Raw genomic sequence first — 27,031 nt, forward strand, 5'->3', positions numbered from 1 at the left:
GGCTGCTGAGGAATGGCAAGTTGCATGCTACCCTGGGACGGCACGAGGGCTGAGCATGTTTGCTAGTCCCGACACGGGCGGACACATGGAGGCGTCTTAGTGCCACTTGGCCTTGTGCCCTCTGCTGTGCCACGGATGCTGCTGTATGGTGGGTAGTGTGACACGTCACCTGCTGGAAAGGCTGGTGCCCAACCTGTAGGGCAGTTCAGGGGACTGGATCGGGTAGGGTCGGGTTACAGATCAGAGCTGGTGCAATGTCTGTCGGAGTATTATTAGCAGCACGTCGATTGTTTAAAAAAAAAGGAGCAATACTGAACGTTTGAGAAGATGTAGGGAAGAATTATGCTGCAAGGAGATTCAAGATATGCATTGGTAGCTAGAAAGGGCGGTTAGCCCAGAAGGCATGTTGAAAAGGCACGTTTCTCTACTACTACTTCATTGAGTGTGAAAACTCAGTTCAGACTTCATAAATGAAGCCAAAAATGTCATCTAGCATGTACAATGCCTTTGTTTACTTTAAAGAGCTATTTCCATGTGGATAAGGAAATTACAAGGCAAGTAATAAGGCAGCAGCATTGTATGTTGGAAATAACACATTCAGAAAAGGATTTGGAAAATTTGCTTTTATAAATTTCTTTTCCTCCATCTTCTGTATTGAACTGTCAAGGTACACCAGATTTCTACTCTATATGAAATAGCTAAATGTCACCAGATGTCTGTGTAATTCAATGAAGGGGAAAATGCAGATGCCCAAATGAAAGAAATAATGGTAGTATTGCTGCTAGGGTGATCTCAGACCATAGTTGAACAGAGTTTGGGAGGTAGAGGTAATACTTTTGTTAGTATCTTTTTTTTCCCTCCAGACATTTTGTCAATTATTGCTTCTGGCTGCAAACCTTAAACTGAAGCTCTGGCATAATCAAACATAGGAATCAGAAAACCGTGTCAAATCCATGAACTTTAGAAGTGCTGAGAATGCAATACTGCACAAGGATATTGGAGTAGATAAAGAAAACTGAACAACGAAGTTGTTTAGATAAAGGAACATTTTGTGGATGAAAGTAAATGAAACATAAGGAACAAATGTAAAAGTACGTTATGAGGTAATCATACAAAATGTTAATAGAATGTGAAATTCTACCTGGTTTTTGAAGATGCATTTCTTTTTTTTTTTTGGCATAAATCCTTGTGCATGTCAGTCAAGGGGATGAGTGAATAAAATAGAGCAGGCGTACAGGAAAGGGATGTTCAGGGGTGAAGAGGGGGAATCTGCTTTTACCCATCAGAAATATTTCACTCAGAAAAGGAGGTCAGAGGACAGAAAAGGACAGTCCAAGGAAAATAGGAAAGAAATTATAATTTTATGTCTCTAACCCTCTCCGGTTAAAATCTGCGACAGAATTCTCCCTGACGTCACTGACAGGTAAAATAGAACAAGGTACAAGACAGAAGATGTTAGTAGTGGATGGCATCAAGCACAAATGTGTGTTTTATTAAACTGAAATGAGAAGCAGTTAAGAAGTGCCTGCTGGAGAAAACCTTGCTGGAATGTATCGTTCTAGCACCAAGTATCTGCAATGCTCAGTGCTAGTTAGCTTACTTTCTGTCCTTTAAAAACAAAAACAAAAAAAAAGTAATTTTTCTGTTATTTAGATACAATACCCATTCCAGTTAGAGTGTTAAGAAGTATTAATCAAATGAATGTCACTTCTTGATGATCTCAGGTGAATAAAATTAAATGAGTAGTTTTCCAAGCTGAAATTTTCACGAACGTTAGGAAAGTACGCAGAGAGCTTGTACTGGACAAATTACTCACATTGCCATTCTAAAGGGGGAACTAAGCTCTTGGTGGGAGTTTTAAATCCATTTGCTTTCACTTTCTGCATTCACTAGTAGTTGCTAATTTTTAATGAAATCTGAGTTGTTGTGAAAAGAAAATGATAAATAATCTTCATGTTCTTATTCTTCCTGTCAGTGTTGACTTTGGTGATCTTTAGACATGGTTTTGATGGGTGGAAAACCTGTTCAGTATAGATGGTTGAAATCACTCTTATTGGGGTACAGTGGACCAACATTTCCTAATTATGAAGAGAATCATCTTATTTATCTCAGTAATGCCATGTAGTCATGTTCTGAAGTGTGCGATTCTTCCCGCACACTGAGACCCAAACTTGCCATGTTTTCCCTCGTACTTCAAGGAAATACCAGCAATAAATAGGTACTAAATGTGTAGGGGTCACATTAACTTTTATATTGGTTTCTTCTGCCCATTTCATTATCCTGAGGGAAGGAGAGAGTGTTAACTTTCAATTCAAGCGTAAGTTTGTAGTTACCAAAAAGGAAGGGACCCTAAATTGAGCCAGTGTTTTCCTTGTTTTAAACAAAAGTAGATATTCTAGAGGTATAACAGGGACTGTATTGATTAACTGCTGGCTTCTCTTGTTTCTCTCTTGATTTTTATCTGTAAGCGACAGATTTTGCTTGAAAACCTGAAGTTGAAGGCTTTTATGAGTAGTGGTTGATAACGAATAGCAGGTCAGCTGTTTGAAAGTGTCTGCTCCTCCTTTTCTTTGTGATTGGCTTCTCTGTGTGTGCTTATATATTTAATACCAACTCTTGCTCATTGCTGTCTAAGGGCCCTGTTTTTATATCTCTTGTGCCATGCTCCGAGTAACCTAAGGGAGTTCTTGCATCTGTGGATGAGGCTGATGTAGTTCATGACATTATTTAGTACCAGGGCATTTATTGTGCTGCCAATATGTAGAGGCAGTTGTCAGGGTTTGGCTCACTAAATGAGGTGGGATGCTTGAAAAAGTGTACACAGGAGGGGATAAAACAAAGCCTGTAAAAGAGGAGGGTGTATTAAAAGAGAAACAATGACAAGACAATTCAGTGGAGAGGGGCTTGGAAGGAAAAATAGCACTTGATCAGAGGCTGAGATGTGGATCCATCTTTTGATTTCATATCATAACAATGCAACTCATGTTAACCAAGGTATATTGCTCATGTCTCTTTCCTTAATTGTGCAATTTTTTGTACTGTAAAGATCTTGGAGAGAGAGATTTAAGCAATAAATGATAAAAAGTTTATATTTAAGCTTGCTTAAAAATAGTGTGGAAAAGCACATCCTCTGAAGCAGGGTGAACATCGATACAGCTAATTACAGTTATGCTAAGAAACCGTGCTATTCATTATTTCTAGCAGTTAGTAAGGAAGACCTCCAAAATGTTGTTTCTTCCATTTCTGCTGTAGAATAATGTTAAATATTTATACCTGAAAACTAGTAGCAGAAGGATTATGTTTTAAGTACATAGTTGGCTTTCCTTCTTGTAGAAAATACTGTGAATAATTAATATTACTTTGAGAGGGCAGATTTTCCTTTATTTCAAAGCTGTTCAAACATATTTGGAAAAAGCAATTGACAGGTCAAATGTAAAATGATTTGTATGTCCTGACTGAAGCTGGAACTTCTGAATTTTTATTGAAATAATTTATATCTCTTTAGACAAATGTATGGCTACATGTAGATAAGTTTTAATAAGAAATATTTTGGAAATAATCCAAGAAAAAATTCCAAGGAAATAATCTAGGAAATAAATCTCTATAGTCAGGTGGGATGATAGCATTTGATCTGCCTTTGAGAAATGTGAACAAATCCTTCATCATTTCTGTTGCAGTACCATAAGAATCTGAGAAAAAAAAAATACTGCAGGACTTTTGTTCAGGATATCAAAGGGTGATGCTGAATCTTTGGTGCAGTATTACGTTTTCTTTTCAGTGGTATTCTCATCACTTTATCTCCACTAGAATAACAGGCTGCTGGCAATGTTAAATAGTAAGTAATCTCCAAGGACAACCAAGTATAAAATAGGCCGTGTTGGATTTTTTTACGCCATAGTTTTCACTCTGGCAAGGTTTTAGTTTCGGCAGATAAAGATACACTCAATGAGAACAGTTCTAAATGTCCATGAAGAAACAGTCACTTTCATGACCAACCGGAACATGTTTCTCTTGAATTGTCTGGGAAAGATCCAGTTAGTTTTAAAATAGCTTCTGAACTCTGAAAGCTGTCCTCAGTAAAAGTATACCTTTTTTTTCTTTAGTCTGGGTCTTTGCTTATTTGTGCAAATACAAATCTTGTTCTGCAAGAAGTAGTGATTTTCCTGAGTGGAAAATAGATGCAAGGTTGACATCTATGGTTCATAAAATGCATTGTCAGCTGAACCTCCACTGATGACAGTCCACCATTTCCTTTGACACACTTGAAAGGAAAGGAGGTAGGGTGTCTCACAGTAGCCCAGGCACGTTGTTCCAGGAACTCATCTACAGTGAAGGCATTGGACACTTTGCCAATTACAGATTTCATCTTCAGAGGAGTAGATGATCAATTATACTGCAGGAGGCACCTAAATGAACGGGCAACTTAAATACTATCTCAGCTGGTGCTGGAACCTAGCCCCAAAATGCTCAGAATTAGGAAGTTATAAAATCTAGAGCTATTAAGAATTAAATGTCTCAATTCTTACAGAGCATAAAGCAGGTGAAAGTCAGAGATTTCTGGAGAATTAAAAATACAAACAACACATGTGACCCAGTGGGCTAAAAAAGTCTATCAGAATGAGTCGAATTGATCCAGATGTGAAGTTAGGACCCCTAACGTGCATATGGACTATAGAGGCATTCAAGATTTCCTAGCTGGAGGGTGAATCACGTGTGAGAGTTGGCATTCAAGGTTACAGGAATGACTCTGGAGGTAGTCCCCCCAAGGAGCATGGGCAGCAACTGACCTTTGTAAGGAGGAAAACAAGTAACAAGTTATAACCTGGGTACCTATAACTCCTAAAGCCTTTTACATCCGAAGATCAGGGTTTGGAATTTCATGTCAAGCCCAGCACCAGGTGGTGGTTTGGTTTCTGTTACCATTTATCATGGCAGAAAGCCAAGACTTATCTTGAATCTTTCCCTTTCTCCTGAAAGCCTCAGGTCAAACCTGTTTGTGGCTTTAGTAGGGGGCTCGAGTGAACACCTCACCTTTCTTTCTTATGTTCAGGTATCTTCAGTCTTCGTTTCCTGAAGTTTGCAACAATGCACTGGGCATCAGAGGGCAAGAGGGAAGATCATGCTAACAGGGTTGCACTGACAGAGAGTTCAGCATGCCAAAACTGGGACAGCTTTCCAAGTGGGGAGGTCCTATGGACACCATGGAGCTGTGTTAACACGGTGCTTTAAGGCAGTGGCTCTTACCTGCCAAGAAACTGGAGCAGGCCTGTGCAAGCAGGTTGGCTTCATCCGGTCACTGTTGGTGGAAGTGCCTTGGGAGACGATTGGTGGAGGGCTGGGTTAATAGCAGGCATGTGAACGGCTGGTGTTTAGATATTGATATGGCTCCCGCAGTTAGATGTGATTTACGGGGTATGCCTGCTTTTTATTTGCCATTGCTGTAATTAAATTAGTTAAGCGTAGTAATCACAGTGGCAGGCACTTGCCAGCAGGTAGCATTTTGTGGCAGTTTAAGCTAATACAATTTTCCCTCTTTTTTGAATAGGAGATTAAAAAAAAAAAAAAAAAGAAAGAAAAAAAAAAAAGATGAGTTGAGAGGAGTTAGCTAGGATGTACTATATTTTAGGTGGCTAGCACTGTAGTTATTAAGGAGATTCAGAAATTATTTTACAATTTGCATAGAAATTCACCATATCTTTACTCCAGAGGTTGTTACATCAAACAAGATATAAGTAACACTTTAAGTTTCTAAAAAGATATCTAGTTTTGTAATAGTTTAAAAAGAAAAATAGTTGGAAATGCTGGAACCACGTTGGCGTCAATACAAAGATGTGCTTACATCACAAGCTAGGATTGATGGCTGTGTTTATTCCCAAATTCTCAGGTGATCCCTACCCCACTGAGATCTGCAGCAGCCTCTTCCAGCAGTTGTCCAGGCCAAGGGATATGCGAAGGTGCCCTCAGCATTCTTCCCACCTGTGCACCTGTTTTTTTCCAGGGGAAACCAGGGCTGGGTGCAGGGTAATTTCTGCTCAGGCTTTGCCCTGGGGAATCAGTGTCATGCTGCCACTCCACTGGGCTCATCTCCAGCTAGGCAGATCTCCAGTTCTGTCTCATTTTGGCATTTAATAAGTTATTCCACGTTACCTCTGTGTCTTTGTACAATGATATTTGAAAATATGAATGGCTTGTTTTCGAGGAGTGCGATTTATATAAAATTAAGACGACAAGCTTTATTGTCCTGCACAAAAGCTACAGCTTTCACATTAAAAAACCACAATTAGTTCCTCTTTGAGTCCTTAACGATTTGCTGTAGTCATTAATTTTTAATACAGCTATTCAAGTAAATCATTTTTAGATACATTTGTCACAACTCTATACCACTGCTGAACATTTGTATGTTTAACTCCAGTTGCTTAAATCATTCTGTATTCAGGGGCTTACACAAAATTTCCTCCCCTCCCATCAAAGCACAGTTTTTCCCCTCTTGAAAAATATTTTGTGAGACACCCCAGTCTGGGCACTGATTATGCCCTACAGAACCTAGTGAGTGACACCAGCAGTAAGAAATAAACTGCTGGGGGCCAGACACACACAGCAAAATGCAGGGAGAGAAGAAAACTAGTACTGAGTACATACTGTTACACACAAATCGAATTTAGAGACAAATAGGCCAATAAAGTATTGGATAAACACTTCTCTCATCATGGAAATGGTTACATATGTGACTGAGGCAGATACTATAGATTGCTTCTCCCAGCTCTATAAGGTGCAGCAATTTTGCTGGCAGCTGTAATTGCTCTCTTAAATATATTCATTTGAATGTAAAATCCTTTTAGAATAGGGTGATGAGTTGTCTTGCACTAGATTTTCAGAACGATTCCTATAAATAGGTAAAAAAGGAAGCTTGATCTCAGAAGAAAGCTACAAAGCATCAAAAAGTCACTTCCAGGTAGAATAAATTTGGGTAATGATCTGCCATATGAATTATTCTACAGGAAGATGGTTGCTTTTAAGGTCAATGTCCTCTGAAAGCTGATGAGTGCTAATGTCTATAAGAAAAAAATAAAAGGAATATATTTGTTCAAATGGTACTTCTTAACCGAGGCTTTTATCCTTGCATCTTAAATACCATGTTTTCATTGCTAATAGCTCAGCAGGAAATGTGGAACTGTGTTAAATACCATTTCTCTTGTAATGATAGCTGAGCCTGATTATCACATCTCAAATGTACAAGCAGCTTCACACAGCCATCTTTTTTAGCCTGCTCATTTCACCCAAGGCCTGTCAAAGATGTGCAACATGTGGATGAGATCTTTGGAGTCCAGGGTGATGTTTTGATGCAAGATCAAAGCACTTGAGCAAAAGAGACTTTAATGCTCTACCACGACCCCCTCTGAAGAGTTTCTGGAGAATTGTTTGACCTGGACCCTGGCATCAGTAAATAATCCTAAAAACAAGATTCCCCCATTAATGGCCTAAGTCTAGTTTTCTCAAAAATATGCTGACTGGCAGGCTTCTTTCTTGTATTTTAAGCCTGAGAGGTTCCCGGCAGAGTTGTCCTGGGGTTGCAGTGTACCAGCTGTAGGCAGTCCTGGTTATGTTGGCAGTGCAGTCCTGAATGCCCCCAGAGCACAGCTGAACTGGAGTAAAGGCAAAGAAATGGGGAAGGAGGGGAATCTTAAGGAAACGCCTCCCGTGGGAAGCTCCTGTTACTTCTGTTCTTCTGTATGAGCATGGTTTACCAGAACAGAAAGGATTGGAGTGATTTTGACTGCTTGAGTGTCCTAATTTGGGAATCTTAAAAACACATTAAACCATTTTCTTCAAGATAACTAGCTGCTCTCTGCAGAAATCGTGGTAGCTGGGAGCCCTGGTGGTAGGACAGCTGCTTTATGCCTTGGTTGCTGGTTATTTGGGTTTCCCATCCACTCTGTGGCCATTGAAACCAGGCCTGCAGTGGTGGGACAGCGGGAACAGCAATCTGGATCAATGCTTTAGTTACAGCTGTGGTGGTGCTCAGCACAAGGCTTCAGGTGCTGGACAGACCTGGTGGGGATTGGTGTTGCAATGACCTTTTCCATTCTCTCACCTTTTCTGCAGGTCTTTTTTTTTCCCCAGAATTTTAAACATATATGAGAGCCAATTTCCATGATTAAAGGTCATGTCATGCTTTTTGTTATGAATGTGTTAATTAAAAACAGGTGTAATACTCATAACTGCTAACCTATGAATGCTGTGGTTTGAGATTTGCTATGCATTTCATCATATTAGAATTAGCTATTTTGTTTTGCCACTGGTATTTTCATCTAACTGATTTTCTTCTCAGAAAGAGGACCAGACTTGCTTTAGCCACGTACACAACATTTCCATTCTGCTCTATGAAAACAAAAACAAAGCCTACACAATCTTTAGGGAAATTACTAGCAGGAATTTGCTTCACTCTAATGGTGTGTTATTAGCCCTTTCTTTTTAAATATTTTCTTCTTCAGTATTAATCTCTCTACACGAATGTTGTTGCAGTGCATTCAAATGAACACATATCAGCGGTCATAATTCTAATAAAGAAAATGAGCTCTTTTTCTGATTTACTCCTGAGTTTATGGGATATTTTTGTACTGAAGATGTTTGTGGAAAAGGCTTCCCAAAATAAATGTCGGTCAGCCAAAGTGTCTGGAAGTGGGTAACTTTAATTTTCTAGAAATGGCTCTAATATGAAGCCAGCTGAGAGGTTTGATGATGATGATGATAGGAGCTGGTGAAATCTGAAACACGGTTATGTCCTTAAGGAAGCTTGATTCTTACAATGCGGTTGGTCAGATTTTCACTTTAAACCTTTCGTGTATTGTGTGCCCCTTCCTGGTAGGCTTCGTGATGGAACTTCTTTGTTCCTGTTAGTGTCTTAGTGTGTGGAGCAGTGAAATAACACAAAGCTATTTTATGCTATGTTTTTTTCTCTAATCGCACACAGGACAACAGGAATTTATTTAGCCATAATCCTTGAAAGCAGTCTATTTTAACCATTGCCTAGTGATCTAAAGCAATTGATAAAATAAATGTGTAAAACTCCTGGGTATGGTTTTGTTGCGTATGGAGAGAATGCTGGGACTCCTTTTTTGCCCAGACACATTTATCCATATTAAATCTCCAGTTATTTTCTATTAATGTTCATAACCTCTAGATTTTTTTTGGCATTTCCTTTTTACTTGGGATGACAACTAGATCTTCATAGTGGCAGGTTCTGTGAGAGTGAGTTTCAGCCCTGGGCACCTTGAGACAGCTTTCTGCTGTGAAACACAAAGTTTTCCCTTTCCTAATTTTGCTTTTGCACGTGCACCAGAGAAAAGCTTCTATGGAAAAAAAATGAACTGCTTTGCCAGTCGCCATCTTTGTTAGTTAAAATATGATTTATGAATCTGAATAATCTGTAGGGAGAGAACATACTTGGTAGAAGCAAGAATAGACTTTGAAGCATATTTGCGGTGAAAACAGCACACCCTCAAACATGCTCATCTGCTGTAACATCTGGCCTGTGACAGAAAGCTGTTTGCCCTGCTAAGAATAATATTACACTAATTTCAAGCATACAGGTAATTTCCTTCAAAGAACGTATCTCTAGACAATATGGTGGCTCGCTAAACTTTTTACCATAAAAAACAGTACTGCTGTTTTCCTTTGGCAGTGTTCGTTAGATTTGAAAAAGAAGTAGCATTTGCTCTTACTGCAGTAATTTTGTGTAGTGGCCAAAGCAAATTCTTTCCACGAATTAGATTGTCTCCTATTTTTTTATTAATGATATTGGACTATGAAGTATTTTGGACTGATTTTGGACTAATTTGGACAAAGCTGCTTTTGTTGGGGTGCTTTGTTTAGTAGTGCCTCCCTGTTTCCAAATGAGAGGTGTGTTGGTCTTAAAGTGAAGTGAGATTCACTAAACCTATGGAATACTGGAAAGCAGAAACACCCTTTGATTTATTTTTTTTTTGAAATTAAATATTAGAAGATTCCAATTGCTATGCTATTTTCTAACTTTTTAAGATGTGTTAGTCCTACACATGCTTTCCAGAGCAAGGTACTCCTGTGGGGCAGGAAGCAGGGAGTAAGCCTGGAGCACACACGGTGCTGGATCATCTCCATCCCATGGAGGATCAACTGCATTGCTGCTGTGTCCCAGCACGGAGAGGGGGACCCGCTGTACTGAGCCCTGACTGCTCTTGGCACAGCAGGAAAATGCTATGAAAACTATGTGGACACCTTGAGTATCTTGACATCAGTGAATGAAAAAATGAACTGTCATTCACTTTTTATTCTTACAGCCTGAATTTCGCAAAGGTTTCTGTGGAGCTGGGGTTTATTCGGAGTGGGCTGGGCAGTGATCAGCGACAGGTTTAACAGACTCCTTTCCTCTTCGGTGTAGTACCTTTAGTTAGTATGCCTAGCAAATAATGCCTTTAAAGCATAAAGTAATTCATCTTTGGCTCAGCACAGCCCTCGTGAAAGGTGATTAGTTTGCATTTCTCAAGTCTGCACATTCCTGCAGGTGGTATCACAGCGTGAGGCCCAACTGCATGGCTGCACACCCACAGCGTTATGGTCGGGCACTTACCCTCTCACCCGGAGAGCCTTGTGAAAGCAGTGCCATGTGCCAATAGCACTCCTGATGCTTTCACCAAAATTGCCAGTGGGCTGAAAAGTCTGGTGGTGGCTTGTTCAGGATGAGCATTAAAAACTCTGTCAGCCGTAACTCCTGAAGCTATTGAATAGCCATCAGACAATTACAGTTTTTATCATTATCAGCATGAGCTAAATTCAAACTGGCTGTTTAAAGTTAAATGCAATTGTTAATTTTAAATATTTTCCAGTCTCCCTACCAGGATCACCCTTAATCATGAGCCTGAGGATGCTAACAGGGCATGTAAAATGAATGGGCCTGGGCTGTTGGTTTTTTGTTTATTTTTTTTTTTCCCAGCTTAGTGCCACTAAGCAGATGGCAAATTTAACTGTTTCCAATCAGTTGCTGGCACGTAACATAGCTTTTAGAACAAGACCATTTTTGCTTGTAGGAATTTACAGATTGCTGAATATTTCCAGTTCTGAAGCCACATCTGCCGTTGTGCTGGTTTGGAGGCATTTTTGCTTTGTGATTTACAGAATGTTAAACCAGTGTGTTTGTTGTAGCTCTTGCTGTTTTCCTCTCTTCTTTTCATTTCCCGTATTTCTTCACTGCTGTGCTCTTTTGCACTGTTGCCTGTCTCTAGCACTTCTGCATGTGTGTTCCTCAGCTTGATTTTGCTGCAGAGTGCCTCAGAAACCTGAATCTTGGCATCTGCTAACATCCCCTCCTTGAACTCACCCTCCTTTACAGCTCTCTTTCCACTGCACTTCTCAACTGTGGCACGTTTGGGAAGCCCCTAAGGACAGCTGCTGTGAGGTGCTCACATGCAGTGCACGTCTTCTATCAATTAATTAACTAGCAACAGACATATGAACTAGCACAAACTATAACTGGTTACAGGGGCACTACTAAAGGGGTCTTCTCTGTCACTTGGGCTTGTGCATTTTCATTTTTTGTCTTCCAGATATGCAGCTTGAATAGGCTCTAGTGATTACATACAAGTCCTACTTTTTTCCATACTTGAGCAAACAGGTTTCTTCCCTCCCTAAAGGTGAAAAACAACCCAAACAAAGTACATTTCTGCTTCCTCTGCATTTTAAGGCAGTATACTAAATTTGATGTGTAAAAAGCACTTTTTATCAGAAGCAAAGCAGCTGTACCCATCATCCAGTTAAAGTTGCATTCCTCGGCCAAATGAGACATCGCTCATTTGAGAGTGAACCCTGCACTGACAGCGTTCGTCTCTTTGCTGCCCTGCAAAGCCGGGAGTTTTAACATTTCAAGTGACCTGCTGTGGGTTGTGCTGGCAGTCTCTGTAGGAAATGAAGACACCAAGAACACTTGGCTTATTGGTCTTTTTGCTCCAAGAGATACAACTGCCAATAAAATTACAAAATATAGCCATTAACAACCTTGCGGTAAACACCCTCAGTGGTAGGGCCTAGAGCAGTATATTTCAGCTGATACCTGGCTAGTGCGATGTGCTTTTTCGGAGGGGCTAGGGAGCAGGCACAGCCCCTCAGCTGCTTCTTTACCTCCATGGGAGAGGAAGGGTAAGGGCTGGAGGCAGCACGAGGAGGTGCCAGCAAAACTCCATTCATGTGGGTGTGCTTGTACTTAATTACAGGAGGCTTGAATTTGGCCTGGTAACTCCTAAGATCATACATATTTATCAGTACTCAATCATAGCAGAATTTGGGAGACATCTGTATTTCCTGCACATAACAAAAGAAAGATATACTGCTATGATATTAAGATTAAGTATTGCTCTTTCTCTTCTTTGACAGTCATAACGTAACTCTTGAGACACCATATATCTCTTCCTAATGAAGTGTCAAAAATATTTACCTTCAGGACAAATTACAAGAATAGCAAACATCCTCACTCTGTATTAAAGAAGTTGGTACTGAATGTCAGCAGCTCACAAGCTCTCTCTGGTGGTCCTGCGCAACTAACTGAACATTGCACCAAGTCATCGTTAGGTTTGATCTAAGCAGAAATAGCAGTAACAAAAGGAAGAAATGGAAATAAAAAGTTAGAATGTTTCAAAGTGGAATCTGGTGATTTTTCCAAGTTCCTCAGGCTGTTTGCACCTGCTTTGCTCATCTGCATGTAGATGGTTTCTGAGATGAAAATAGCCTGAATTTTAGTGATGCTGAGACCGTATATTTCTCTGGAGTGCCACTGAGTTCTCATAACTTCTGAAAATTAACTTGCAGCCTGTCTACCAGCTTTGGAGATATGAACTGCAGGATGTGAGATGCTGCATGCTTAAAATTTAAAAATGCCTATTTCACTGAAGTTTCATTCAGTAAAATCAGCGGCAAGACTTACCATACCATTCCTTCTAAACAATTACATCAGTGTCACAACATTTGTTCAGAAGGAATGACTTACTTAGTGTCTGTGCCTGTAATACTGATACCTTAATTTAGATCCAAATTTTGTTTGTCCTTAGTAGCACACATACAAGCGGGAAATATTGAAGGTGAAATTGACTTCTGTTGTCACCGAAACAAACCACCATTAAAAGTCGTGTCTTTCTATTGAAGTAGAGTTTACTAATATGAAAGAAGTGATAGGCTCATTGCTCAACTGAACCAATGTAATAAATCCATTTTAACAAAGAAATTGGCTTTTTATTGAAAGAGTGTAATGCCCACCTTGCAGGGCACCTCCAGGGAGCCACTGGCAGCCAGCAGGGCAGTCGCTGTGAATCCTGTCTCACTACGGCAAAGACCCCAAGGAGCCAGATCAGATGGTGCTCACGCGTGCCAAAGCACGTGCCACGTGAGCTTTAGAGGACTTTTATTTTCTTAGCCCCGTAATCAAACATGCAAAGCTGAGTGTGGATGAGCCAGTGTTTTTTCCCAAGCTGGCCTTTTCTGTATTGTTCACGGCTTTAAACTAAGCGATGTCGTACAAGCTGTGCTTACCTGATCTTAGATGCGTGCACACAGTGATTTGTTTGGTATGGAGCAATGAAGTGATTATTTTAAAAGGTTCGCTGCTCTGCATCCCCATGACATTGTTTCCAAAGATGTTTCTCGTCTCTTGGGCAGCACATAGGTGGTCTTCTGTATGGATTGTACAAAATGTTATTTTGTGCGTATTCAGGTTCCCCTGCTGCTACAGGCAGAGGCTTTCTGATCTCATCTTTGAATACATGAGAGGTATAAAGCTTTCTTAAAATACATTGACAAAATTGATCCAAATAGCACTGAGAAGCCAGTCTGAATGCAAAAAATGGCAAGAAATTAATTGAATTTCCCCCAAATCAAGTTTGCTTAGCCTGTGACAGTAAGTGGCAAGTCATTGTCCTGTCTTTACCTTGATCCCCACACAAGCTTTTCCATCTTTTCTCCCTTTTTCTTGTTGAAGAGAGCGAGTGAGAGCATGGCAGGGCAGGTGTTTGACACCCAGGCAAGGTCATCCCACCACAGCATGCTGATCTCAGAATGCATAAAATGGATCTGCGGTGGAAATAAGAGTCAGATTAGGTCAGTGAGGTCGGTGTGGTTGCTTGAAGAATCTGTGCAGCCCCTCTTGTAATTTAGGCATTTGTGCTCTTCATACGAGGGCTGACCTGAACTCGGTGCTGAGCCCTGACTTGTCAGCACTCAGATGGTGAGGACTGTTAGCACTTGTCTGTCAACCCAATTCTTAGATACAGCCACTTCCTCAATTACTTGTGTCTTACAGCGTACTTTCACATTTATTTGTTCCTGCAGCAATTTACTTGTCAAAAGGAAAGCCAAAAAGCAGCCTGGTTCTGAAAATGCAGCTGTCAAGGTCCTGTCTGCTGTCTCTGTGATGGTTTGGGGTTGTTTACCTGTGGCAGCTGGATAGCAGGACGGTTCTCAAAGAGCTCGCCGATCAAAGAGCTCGCCGATCTCTTTACCTTGTGACTGACAGAGCGGGGTAAATTTCAGAAAGCTTTTAACCTTCCCTGTGTTTCCTGAAAACACTAATAAAGGTGTTTGAGATCGCCCATAAGGTGGTGATCTTGATTTTAAAAGGCATAAAAAAGCTATAGAACTACAGAACGAAAAAACTTTATCACAGTTTGTATTTCCGCTTCTTGTAGCCAAGGCAGCTAAACCTTTGTCAATTCAGAGGAAAACAAAACCCTTACAAAGGATGCAAGGACTATTTTAAAGTTCTCTCCCAGCGGTGGACGGCCTGGCAGCCAGTGCCACAGTGGGAGCTGCTCTTTTGGGCGCTTCTGCAGCACTTGCTGTGCTGTGTGAAATGTGTTGGCTCCCTCCAGCTAAAGGAGCCCAGATGTCACAGCTTAAGCTCTTTGTGGTTCTCTCTTCCAGCTGGCCTGAGAGCAGTCAGGGTAGCATGGAAAGCACATACAGCGTGGAGTACCTGGATCCATTGATACCCATCTGGCATGTGTATCTCTTGATAGCATCGTGCTATGCTGCGTAGCTTATTACATGTCATCACTGATACTCCCTGAAAATTAACCGAAAATAAAGATAAAATAGAAGTTCTGAAAAATTTCCACCTTCCAGGTTTTGTTCAGCAATGGTGAGAAAACAATTAATGATGATTAATGGCCATCTATCAAAGGCTTAATGACCTTGCACAGATAATGCCTTTTAGACAGACTGTTGCGTATCATGGTAAACAAATTCTTAACACTGCCATAAACCCTGGGTGGGTTTTGATTGTTGTTTTTGTTTTTAAGTCATGATGAATTATGGATTTTACAGAAAGACCAGCACCTTTTTGATGTTAAGGGTGTTTTTTCTCCAACGTTAGCTGAGGCCACAGACTTAAGAAGTTGTGCCAGTATTTTGATAAAAGCCTGCTAATAGATGCTGAAGTGTCCCAGCTGCTGAGGCAGTGCCCAAGCCTAGTGAGTAGGCAAAGGTACCGGCAGTAATTAGCTGCCATCTTTCTGACTTCTTCCTAGATAAAGCACACAAAAGCATTGTAAGGGTCTGCAGAAACACTTCTATCAGAAAATGGGTACTGCCTTTTGAACTGGAGCATGATTTGTGTGAAGGAGTAGGTCTGGAGAGACTGGAATGGGGTTGTCAGGCATAAGGTGGGTGTTGAAATGTAGCTCCTGGGGCTGCCTAATTGATGGCAGGACTGTGTCCTACTTCTGCAGCAATTCAGCAATGCTAGGACAGCTTTGTGTCCTCCACTAGGTCTGTCCCCCATGTCTGTTGTGCAGCACTGCAGGGATACTTCAAAGATTTAAAAAAAAAAAAAAAAAAGAAAAAAGACTCCAAAAATATGTGCTAAATGCGTGAGAATGAAGAAAGTCTCTAAGAGGAAGAACATTCTTGTCTGTGTGTGTGTGTTGATGGCTTTTTTTAAAAATAATTAATATTTGTTACCAAGAATTTGGAAATAGTTGTTTCTCAGGGTTCAACTGTTCTTACCTGTTCAGTTTGTTGCAGACATGAAAAGTCCTTTTTTCAACAATTTAGAGCTAACATAGGAAAAAGAAATTGCTGGAAAAGCAGAGCTGTATGCTGTGAAGTTAAATGAACCATTTAAAGTAATAGCAATGTCCACTCTCTGGGATCTAATGTTTTAAACATCAGTGGAAAAGATTTGCTGGACCAATATGCAACTTTATTTAAAGGACAAGGTTAATGATTCTTTGTGTGAATATTTACTTTATTTGCTTCTGTTTCTCTTTTTTTTTTTTTTTCCCCTAATAGGCTGATGATAAAGACACTGGGAATTACAGTGCCATGCAGTACAGGCTCATCATTCCTCCAATCAAGGATGGTAAAGAAGGTTTTGTGATTGAAGCTTACACAGGGCTAATAAAAACTGCTATGCTGCTCAAAAATATGAGAAGATCCTATTTCAAGTTTCAGGTCATTGCAACTGACAATTATGGAAAAGGACTGAGCAGCAAAGCAGATGTACTTGTAAGTATGAGCCAGGCATTATCTTTTTGTAATAATTGTTGAGGAAATTTGAACACTACATAAAGTTTAATTTCAGGCAGACCTACAGGAAGACCATAAACAGTGCACTTGATCTCCTTAAGTTGCTGAAATAAAGCTTTTTCAAATCAGAAGCTTTTATGACTGTCTGAAACATTCCGTCGTGTTTCATGGTAGAGGTACTGATTTCAGTTACCACATGATGTTCAGTGTTTTATTTATTCAAAGAGCCATTGTCAATGGTTCAATGTAGATTCTAATTCTTTGCATTAAACATGGAATAAAAGTTGTGGGTTTTTTTTTGTTTGGTTGTTTTTTTGTGTTTTTTTTTTTTTTTTGCATTCCCATTATAAAACAGGTCACATCTGTGTGGTCAGACACAAGCATTTTGGGATCTTCTCCACCTGTCCTCTAAGCTGGCAAGGTGCAGGCAGCTCCTGTTTGGAAGCTGTGGGTTAAGAAGGATTAATATGGCATTAAGCGCCAATTAATAAGTCAAGCTAAAATCTTGCTAACTTGGATCTTGCTAACTTGGGCTGTGCTCTGTGTTAAGGTTACTGCAGAGCTTCTGGGTCGCTGTTAGATCTGATGTATCTGGTTTGCAGTGCAGGCAAAGAGCTGAACAAACAGGCTCAGAAAGAAGACTGGGGAAAGCCAGGGTTGCCATGTGTTAGTTGCTCATGTCTGGGAGTGAGATGAAAGGAATAATTTTGGTCTAAGACTGTACTTTAAGTTTTCAGGAAAGCAATGTTTCAAAAATGGGACCAACTTCAGACACTGAGCTCATTTTTTGTGCCGAGTAAAGGACATTGACTTAGTCAGTCACAGAAACCATCAAAGCTAAATTTCTTTAAAGCCTATATAACTTGATGGATTGGGTTAATATTAGCATAATGTCATAGCGATGAAGTACATTATCTAGTTCATGGGAACACTGTCAAATGATACAGATGATAGCCGTAATACTTGGTATATTGAGTTATGCAGGAATTCAGCAAATAAACATAATGTATGATATCCTCATGCTTGACCTCTCAAAATGATAGGGCATTCTCATGCAGTTTATGTGGTGATACTAGATTAAAATATAGCCCAAAGGTATTGACATTAAAATTAGAAAGTGAAGTTTGTCTCATTAATTTATAGAGGCATATTTAGGTTGTCTTAGTGAGTGATGGGCACTCCGAGACACTGTTCTTGAGCAAGGAGTGAGAGCTTATTGTCACTGTAGGTACAGTTACAGATGGATACCACTGGAACATGAAAGTTTGGGTGTGCCCTGAGCATGATCCATACATGAAGATCCTTTCTAACTAGACCAAGCTGTTCCTGGGCTTTGTAGTTTAAACAGAAGTTATCCCACTGTCATAGGTCACTGTGTGGTGTCAGGAGGTCAGACCGGGAGGTGTAACCGCTTTCAGTGCAAGTTCAAGGTGTGTAGGTAAGAGAAATGAAACTAATTGCTCGTGTGAAAAAGGATGAGATGTATGGGAAGAAGTTAGGATTGCTCTGGGAGCAGATCTAGGGAGAAGAGGAGGAGAAACACCAGAGGGACAGCTCAGCAAGGAACGTGGGCAGAGCTAGGTGTTCTCCAGAATGAAGGCCAGGACAGTGCCTCGGAGCCCTGGCAGTGCTCTGTGAGCAGCATGAGGTGCCAAATCTGCTGGGACAATGTCTTCATGCTGCAGGGGCTGGTCCTGCTGCCTGGGACTGGCAGGGTGGCTCAAGGTAGACGCCTACAATTTGGCTCGATGTGATGAAATTTTCTATTGTAGCTTCAAGATCAAAAGGAAAAATCAGTAATTGAAAAAATAAAGATCTTTACAAATGTGTATGGTACACAAGTGTTACTATGGAAACCTTAACTCTTTCTTGTTTTTTTTTTCCACACTATTGTTTTTCTGTAGCTTGTCATGAATGTGTTTTTATTCTCATTTTTGTACATGAATGAGAAATCATAATTGTGATTCTTCAGGTTTCAAAAGAACTGTTGCTTTTTGGTTACATTTATGCAGTACTCAGTAAATAGGTGCACAGTGATTGATTGAATTGTGTAATATAGTTAATTATATTAAACTGTTCCTAGCTTTAGAGTTCCTTTTAGTAATCATAGCCTAAAATCTGAGTTCATTATAATTCTGTATTTCTCACAAAGAAGTCTGTACACTCCGATCAGTGTGTCTGATGACATTTGAAGAACATTTAAATATTTAAAGTTGAATTAAGCTTCAAAGCTGGTGAATCAGTGTTTGATGTGAAAGTATATTATGGCTCGTCCACTGAAGCGCTTACAGCACTCAGACTTCTCTTATGAAAAGTAGTTGTTGTTCTTTATTTTAGAATTAATTTGGATAACTGATTTTTAAATTTATCTGTTCTAACATTGTCCTACGTATTTTTCCAATTTTACCTCCAGAATCATCTACAGAGACATGATATATGGGACATGATGTTTACTGTCATGCCTATATGAACATGAACCAGATTTTAAGAAATGTTTTATTTTTTCCACCTTTTGGGGAAGTAACTGTTCTTTTCACAACCTGAGGGGAGATTGGTTGTGCTTGTGTAGAGAGAGCAAAAGGAAAAAAAAATGGGGGGGGGGGGGAGAGGGGGGAAGCATGCAGCCGTTTTGCCCGAAGGCAGCTTTTTCTTGGGATCACGCTAAAAATAGCTCAAGGAGACTAGATTGAGATGTGAAGCAGAGTTTGCCAGCTGTGCTGAACGTGATCCATGCTTGTAGTCCCTTCTGCACACTCACCGTCCAACCTGCCACTGAGAAACAGAGGAGTTGCTTTGCCTTTGTAGTAGAAAATGCAGATCAGAGATATTTTATCCCATATAGAGGGAGAAGATAAAGAAATTGGAGAATGAAATAAAAACTTGCACAGAGTACTTCAATCACAATAGATGAGCAATGTAATTTTCTAACAAAGTACCATTAGATTTAGTTGAATTAATCTGGTATTTGCATTTACATTGGTGTAAATTGCATGTTTCCAAGGTTGGATCTTTCTGTCAAGTCATAAAAGATACTGAGATGGTAATAAGTGATTTTGAATATGGCATGTGGGATATTCGTGAATGCTATAAGTAAATTTTTAAACCATGACAAACAAGCTTCATGGGCTCCCTCTCCCCAGATATGTATAAAATTCTGATGCAGGTCTGCAGTTAACAGTTCTGGTTAAGTATTTCGTTGCGGTTTATTGATATTGGCTGCCAAGCAAAGCAAGGTTTCCCAACTATCTTTTTCTGGAATTAAATGAGACATCGGTACATCAGGGCATGGCAGTGAAGGCAGGAAAGTAATTATTCCATTCTGTTTGTACAGGGAGGATGTTAGATGTGGAAGTGCCAATGAATTTCACTCTTTTATTTCCAGGTCTCTGTGGTCAATCAGTTGGATATGCAAGTCATCGTCTCTAATGTTCCTCCCACCCTTGTGGAACAAAACAAAGATCAACTCATAGGGTAACAAATTTACTTACTCTACAAATATCAGACAATTCACTGGTTTTGTGTTTAGATTCAGCAAGAAGTGCTCCTTCTGTGTCATGATCTGCTTTTCTTGCCACAAGGCTTGCAAATAAGCAAGTATTTTGATGGGGAGCACAACCAGCTGGGTGATGACACTGGCCCCCCAAATCTGCATTTTGCCCCTCCTCCCGAGGGGGGCAGAGATACAGCACTTCTTTGCTTGTATACTTGCCTGCTTTGCAGGCTCAAACTACGTTCAGAGCTGCCCCTCAGAGCATAGTGGAGCCTCCAAGCACTGATGACAGAACATGCATTGGTCAAAATCCAGGATGTGAAATGAATAAAGCACAGCTCCAGAAGATTGAGGCAGTGTGTGCCGTTGAGGTGTATGGATTCATTGTGGTTTTATTTGGGTACATAGCTGTAAGGGAAAGCAGAGTTTAGAAAATTTATATTGGTACAATTAATGCCAGTAACATTACATAAAATAATAATTGCAAAAAACAAACAAACAAACAAAAAAACTGGGTGTCATTATTGAAGCCTAGCAGGCATATAATGTTGTGATGGGGGTACAGGTAATTGGAAACATTAATGCTTTGCAGTCAAGGCAAGGTATTTTATCATACTTGGAAGCTAGCAAAAATCCTTTCGGTAAAATGTTTTAATAGTGCTCGTATGCCACATCAGTGACAGCTTCCAGGAGTCAGGTTTTCAGTTTTGGTTTCCTTTTGAAAGGCAAAGATAATTATCTATATGTCACTAGGCATATAACCACGAATTAGACATACAGGAAAGAAAATATTACAGGTGATTACAAACATTTGGGCACTCTTCCATCAGTGTAGTCTGTCCGTGACGAATGATATTTCTCAGATTTCCACAGTTCTGTTACATCCTATTGTCACGCCTTTACAGCTCCATGGAACTTGAAATACATTAGGGTTGATGATATAATCGCTCGCTGAAAAAGAAGTGTGTTATCTAAATGTCTCATGTCTTCTCTGGGCTAGGAAAAAATAATCAACAGATTAACTTTTGGATACTTAGTACATCCCCCTTTCCTCTCTGCTTCAAGCCAGGGTTAAGGTAGCTCTGATCGACTGTAACATCAAAAACACTTGTTAAATTGTTCAGGTAATAGTCTGAGCTCTCAGGGACTCCATTTCCTAGAGCTATGAATAATACACAAGTCTGCTTGCTTAACACTAAGATCTAACTTTCAGAAAGTGTCAGGTGTTGATGTTGGCTGGAGAGATGAAGAACAACATAACTTTTATTGACAGTAATAGGAAAAGTTTACTCCTGCTTTCCTAAGCCTTCAAGTTGACCTTAGCATGCTGCGCTGTACACAAATTTCTCTTGTAGCGTTCCTGGGCTTCTATTTTCTTGAGTGCAGAAGATGAACGTGTCTGTACCATTTTTCTATATGCCACAGCACAGATCTTAGAAGAGTGCTTGGGACTTAGGCTGTGTTTGAGATCCTCCCAGTTCTGGACTATACCGGAGCCAAAGAAGCCACCATCAAAATACAGCTTTTATGGAGGGCAGTTTGAAAATGGGGTGAAACAAGCCTGGCTGGAGTGAAGAGTGTCGGCTGCATGAGACATGCTGGGGGGCTGAGCGTGAGTGCTACAGTGGGCAGCGTGGCGAGAGCAGCAGGAGCAAATATCTTCTCGCCCCTTCACTGTCCCTACAGAAATCTCCCTTTGCAACCACTGGAGCAGCTTGTTTCCAGCTCCCAGCAGGTCTCAGTGGTGTTCAGAGCCTGAACAATAAATTGTGCTGTAACCATACGCTCAGTTCTTTCCTCCTGGGCCCGGAGGGACGGCTGGCACAGCCTGCCCCAGTCTTGGAAAACAGCCCAGAGCTATGCTTCTCAGTCCCTGTGCTCCAACAATTCCTTTCCTGCCAGGTAGAAGTCTTTTCAGAACTGTTTCATGCTGTTCTGGCCCCTGTGCATGGAAGTCTCTGACAGATGTGTAAATACTTCACCGTGATTGAAGCTTCTGAATGAGTATAAAAATAAAATAGGCTGGATTTTGAATGTTTAAGATAAGCTTGGGAAGAGTTTACGTTTGCAAAGACTGTGAGGGCAAAAAATAAGTATGATGTAAGAACTTCACTTTTAAAGTTAAGCTTTTAAATACAACTTTTGCTACAAGAGGTTACATGAGCATTATTCGAGAAGCCTGTTGCATTCTTTTTTTTGAAAATACTTGCAGATGCGAAGTTTCATGTATTCTTCTGCATATGTGTAGGTTTTTTTTCACACAGAAACTTATTTATGTCATTTTCCTCTTCAGATTTCTTGGATTTTCTTCCTAAGGTTTATAGGAATGTTATCTCCCTGTTTTCACAAAAGTTGTAATTATTTATGCAGAACATAAAAACGAAATACTAGGAATTTGTGATTGTTTTCATGCATTATATGGAATCATAGGCAAAGAGAAAATTATCAAGTTAGAGACCTTCTCAGGCTAAAGTGTTCTTGTCTGAAGAGCTTTCTGAGCTATTTCAAGTAATGCATTAATTTATGAAATTTGAACACTTGGTAATTCATTAACAGAAAAAAGACTATCATTAACAAAATTGGTCACAACAGTGGTTATTCAACTCGTTCCCGTCTTCCTTTTTTTGGCAGTGGAGTGATAGTAAATATTAAGCTCTGAAAATATAAGATTTAACTACCAATTGCAATGCTTTGGTGATTGGGTATGTTAAGAAAGTGTGTAGTTGGTCATTTTTGAAATGATGGTGATTTTTCCCCCCAAAATAAATAGTGATTTAAACGACTTTGGAGAGCAAGTTATAACAGATTCTCCCCAGCTGCCTCTATCTTTCAGTAGAGAACGGTTACACGCTATTGAGAAATACATAATTCAGTTCTTGCACACTGGAAAAGCTTACTCAGCATAGCCCAAGATGTATGTTGGTTAATGGCCCAAATAAAAGTAGTGCAGCATAAAAGAAAAGATTTAAAACATCGCTATTGGTTTGGCTTAGGAGTTTGGGCTTTTCGAGAGGGAAAATGGGTATGTCTTTAGCTGACATTTCTGATAGTGTCACGAGCCTTTGCAGTCATTCAGGAAGCACCTCGGTTTTCCTGCAGCTGCTTTAATTTCATCAACGTGCTTTCCATATCCTCTGGACTGCCCATCAATGTCAGATTTGCCATTTCTGTCACCCACTTCAATTATGACTGTTCAGATGGGTCTATTTATGTTTGCTGCTGGTGACAGAGAAAATGGAGTGAGGCTTAGTAGAAAATTCAGTGCGTGTTCCTGTCTTTCAGACCTCTTGGTGAAGGCAGACAGCATATCTGGGGGCACTTTTCTTTAACTATGGCCGTGTTGCTGTGTGAGTGCTTACTTGTTGGGCAAAGAAGGAACAGACTTCATCCACAACAAAATGGCCAACTTTGTTGTCAGACCATTTAGTTCTTTGGTCCTCACATGGCTGCAACTTACAACTCTAGCTTAATTCAGACAGGCCCCATGACCAGAAGAGACGTGTTTCATCCCATAGGTGTTACAAACATCAAGTGTACTGTACTGGAGTTGTTGAAGAACCACATGAGGATCGTCTCCTTGCTTTCAAAAATCAAAATAAAAGGTGTCCCATGTTCTTCCTTCTACTCTAGTGAAGAGTGAGCATGGAAAGAAGGGAGGTTACTTTCTGTCCACATGAAGAAAACCTCCAAGGTTGTAGGAGTCATTCATTGGAGAAGAGGTGGAATCCCCTTGTACTTCAAATAGAAGTGCATAGATACAACAATAGTTTTTACAGTTTACTAACAAGTTATGTAGTAAATTTATCTGAGCACTGAAATGTTGACATTCCCACATCAAGAGATTCCCATAGTCTCCTTTATTTTCAGCGTGGTCTTGGTGGCAATGCCCTGTTTCTCTATTCTGGTTTCATTTGAGAGAAGTCCCAGTGCAACCTTCATGTATTTGTGCAAAGGCAGAGGCCCCAAAATGTTTGTCCTAGTTTAACATCATGAGCTTTTGAACATTCCTTCTCTCTGTGTTGCTCCAGAGAGCATTTTCGCCTCTCCTGGGCTGGGGAATTCAGGTTCATGCACACTACTGGCAAGACCTGCCGCTGGAAGTGGAATCTGAGCCCTCCTTTTGTCTTCTGATGTTCGTTTGTGTCATGTATATCTTAATAGATGTTATTCCCTAAGTTTTCAAGACAGAATTGCTGGAAATGGCACATGTGATAATTCCAGACGACTTTCCCTCTGGCCCGTTGCAGGCTGCAGTCCTTTAAAACCTTAATGCTTAGAAGATGGGAGTACTTCCATAGCTACAGAAATTCCCCACTCAAACCTCAAGAACAATATAGAAGTGACCAGTCAAGTTTTGTTAGAAAATGCGGATGTAAAAGCAAGTGCTGATCCTCAGAGATATAGTGAGAGAGCATTTTGGAATACAGACATTCAATTCAGGCTGCTGACTTAATAGTTTCTATATATAAAGTTGACTGCCATCATTTCTTAAAGAAGTGCCAGCTTTCCTTTGCAACGTGGAAAGTGTGGTCTATTTAAATACAATGTCGTAATATATACTGTAGCAAGATGTATTGCTATAAATAATGAATCATATAACATATGTATATTTTGTGTTTAATTTTATGTGTACTTATACTACATAATATATATAGGAGCTGCAATGCACAGTCCCTTCTTTAGGGAAAGGTTTTGGAACACAGATCACTCCCCTTCTCTTGCTGTTGACGGAATGGCATATGGTGTTTTCTCATCCTGCTCGCAGAACCCAGTAGGTGGCATCTGAAAGGGGCAGTCGACGTGAGTCGACTTTCTGTGCCACTTTCTGTGGCATTTGTGCGTGGCGTTGTATTTTCTTTGTCCCCTCTTTCTTTTTTGATAGAATGACGGTACGTTCAGTAATCAGAAGTGTGAGTGAATGCCTTTGAAATGCAACGTACTTATCAAAATGTGGCTGCACATAATGGAATTGGATGTCAGGAGACATCAGCAGGAAGCCAGCATTCTTGGCACCTTCAGTGAAGTCAGACACAGCTCCCCCTTGGGTGCGCCACCCTAGAGATGCTTGTTTGGAAATGTGTTGCCTCCAAAGGTAGTCGAGTTGTTAAAACCTTCAACCAAATGGTTTATTGTTTGTTTGTTTTGTCGTTGCTCCAAGAATTAGTAGAAAATGAGCCTGTGTCTTCTGCTGGATTTGGTTGCAGTGTAGAAATCACACAGGCTTGGTAGTTTGCACATAGGAGAAGTACGGTTCTGTTGCTTGCGTTATGTTTTTTGCGACATAATGGCTGAATTATGCCTAAAATTACAGCAGAGTCGACTTGCATGTTGAGGTGGTGGCGGAGCTGTCTATTAAGCACTGTGCAGCTGGCAGTGGCTTTCCTCCCCTGGTCAAAGCGTTTGTGAGCCGCAGTTCCTGCCACAGCCGCCGTGTGCTTTGCCTTGGCACTCTCTGATGCTGTCAGCTGAGCCCACCCCTCCTCTGCCTTTTCCCCTTTGAATTCTGTGTCCTGCATTGTTTCTTTCTAAAGCAAATTGCAAAATCAGCAAGTTGATAATGAGATTAGCGACTGTGACATTTGCCTCCAAGTGGCCACATTGTATTTCATACCCACACTGTGTCGGGCTTTGCTTGGAGAACGCTCGTCCCGTGGCTGTAGCTGTGTGTGGTGCTAACAGAGCCCAGTCCGCTTCTTAGCTGATCTTAGACTCCACTGCGATCAGGACAGCTAATGGTGTTAAGCAAGCTTTATTAAGTTAGCTGATAAAGACCAAAGCTTACTCAGCTTTGGCCTTTCCATGTGGTGCTCCCCTGTCAGCTGGGAGGCTCTGGTTCAGCCATCTCCTCCCCAATAATACCGCACGTTGCTCTGCCAGCGTGCAGTCTCTGAAGCTCCATAATGCAGCGCATGGCTTCTCGGAGAAAGCTGTAAACCTCTGCTTTTGTTTGGAATTGCTTACTGATGCAGTAAGAAACCTTTTGCGCTGAGATGTGGAGATAAGTCTTCTGGGTCCAAGTCCAGATGTGTCCAGGTGTTACTCTTTGGGTGAGCGTAGCGTGATGTTCCTTCTGCAACTGGGGAAATGATACTGAAATAAACGATCGGAGAGCCTGTAGGGTTTTTGGAGGACGGGATTGTGCATGATAAGCACACCACAAACTTCAGTAGTATGTAAGAAAGCAAATTTCCTTTATATTGGACAATGAAATATGCTTTTATAGGATTAGGGTAACTAGGTATAAAGACATTGTCTCTGGGTTGTTTTCTAAATAATTTAATGTTGTTATACACAGAGTAAATTCTCTCAGTGTTGCTACTTCCTTCTCAGATGCATGCTTTGTGTCACATTTGTATTCTGTGTGATATAGTAAAAATAATCCTTGTCAGAAGGCGTTTTATAAAGAAGCAATATTCTCAGGCTTGAAATAAACCCCAGTTCCAGCTTTTTTATTCTACATAACTGCAAAAAGAGGCCGAGTGCTGATGGAGCTGATCAGGGAGGGTTTCGAGCAGTGCGGGCAGGCTCAGGACAGCTCTGCACCACCCCAGAGGTACCGTGGCCGGGCTGCAGGCTGGTGCTGGTGCTGCGAGAAGGGGGCAGCGGCTGGGGTCCGCCTGCCTCACCCTGCAAAGCCGTGAGCAGCTGCGCAGCAAGGCCAGAACAGGCCCTGTCTGTTCCTGAAAGTGCAGCTGAAAATATCTAACTGGTTAGCTGCCCGGTACTAACCCTGCAAAAACTCACCACAACCAGAATTTGGCTGAAGTCAAGCAAAACTGGGAGAGTACACTCAGGTGTGAAACACTTGAAAGTGTGTATTAATGTGCACTGGCAGAGCTGACTGCTCTCTGCTGTCCATTGTTGCTGAATTTGCTTACACTTCCAAATACCTAGAATTTGGATTTGTTAGGATTTGGAAGCGGTTCTGGGGAGCTAGGATTTTCAGTGCAGGAGACAAAAGTTGCACACATCAACACATGCATCTCAAAGTCCATGGTA

The 27,031-nt window shown here is 40.7% G+C and overlaps 1 protein-coding gene across 12 annotated transcripts in view; it reads left to right on the forward strand.

Moving 5' to 3' along the window:
- Positions 1–27,031, forward strand: part of PCDH15 (protocadherin related 15) — a 738,374-nt gene that overhangs the window by 672,528 nt on the left and 38,815 nt on the right. For all 12 annotated transcript variants that reach the window (XM_040563492.1, XM_040563503.1, XM_040563491.1 and 9 more), the window contains 2 exons: positions 16,306–16,521; positions 19,925–20,013. In XM_040563492.1, coding sequence (XP_040419426.1) covers positions 16,306–16,521; positions 19,925–20,013 — 305 coding nt within the window. The remainder of the gene's footprint in view (positions 1–16,305; positions 16,522–19,924; positions 20,014–27,031) is intronic.

The sequence above is a fragment of the Cygnus olor genome, chromosome 7 (assembly GCF_009769625.2).
Source record: "Cygnus olor isolate bCygOlo1 chromosome 7, bCygOlo1.pri.v2, whole genome shotgun sequence".
NCBI classification, from domain to species: Eukaryota; Metazoa; Chordata; class Aves; order Anseriformes; family Anatidae; genus Cygnus; species Cygnus olor.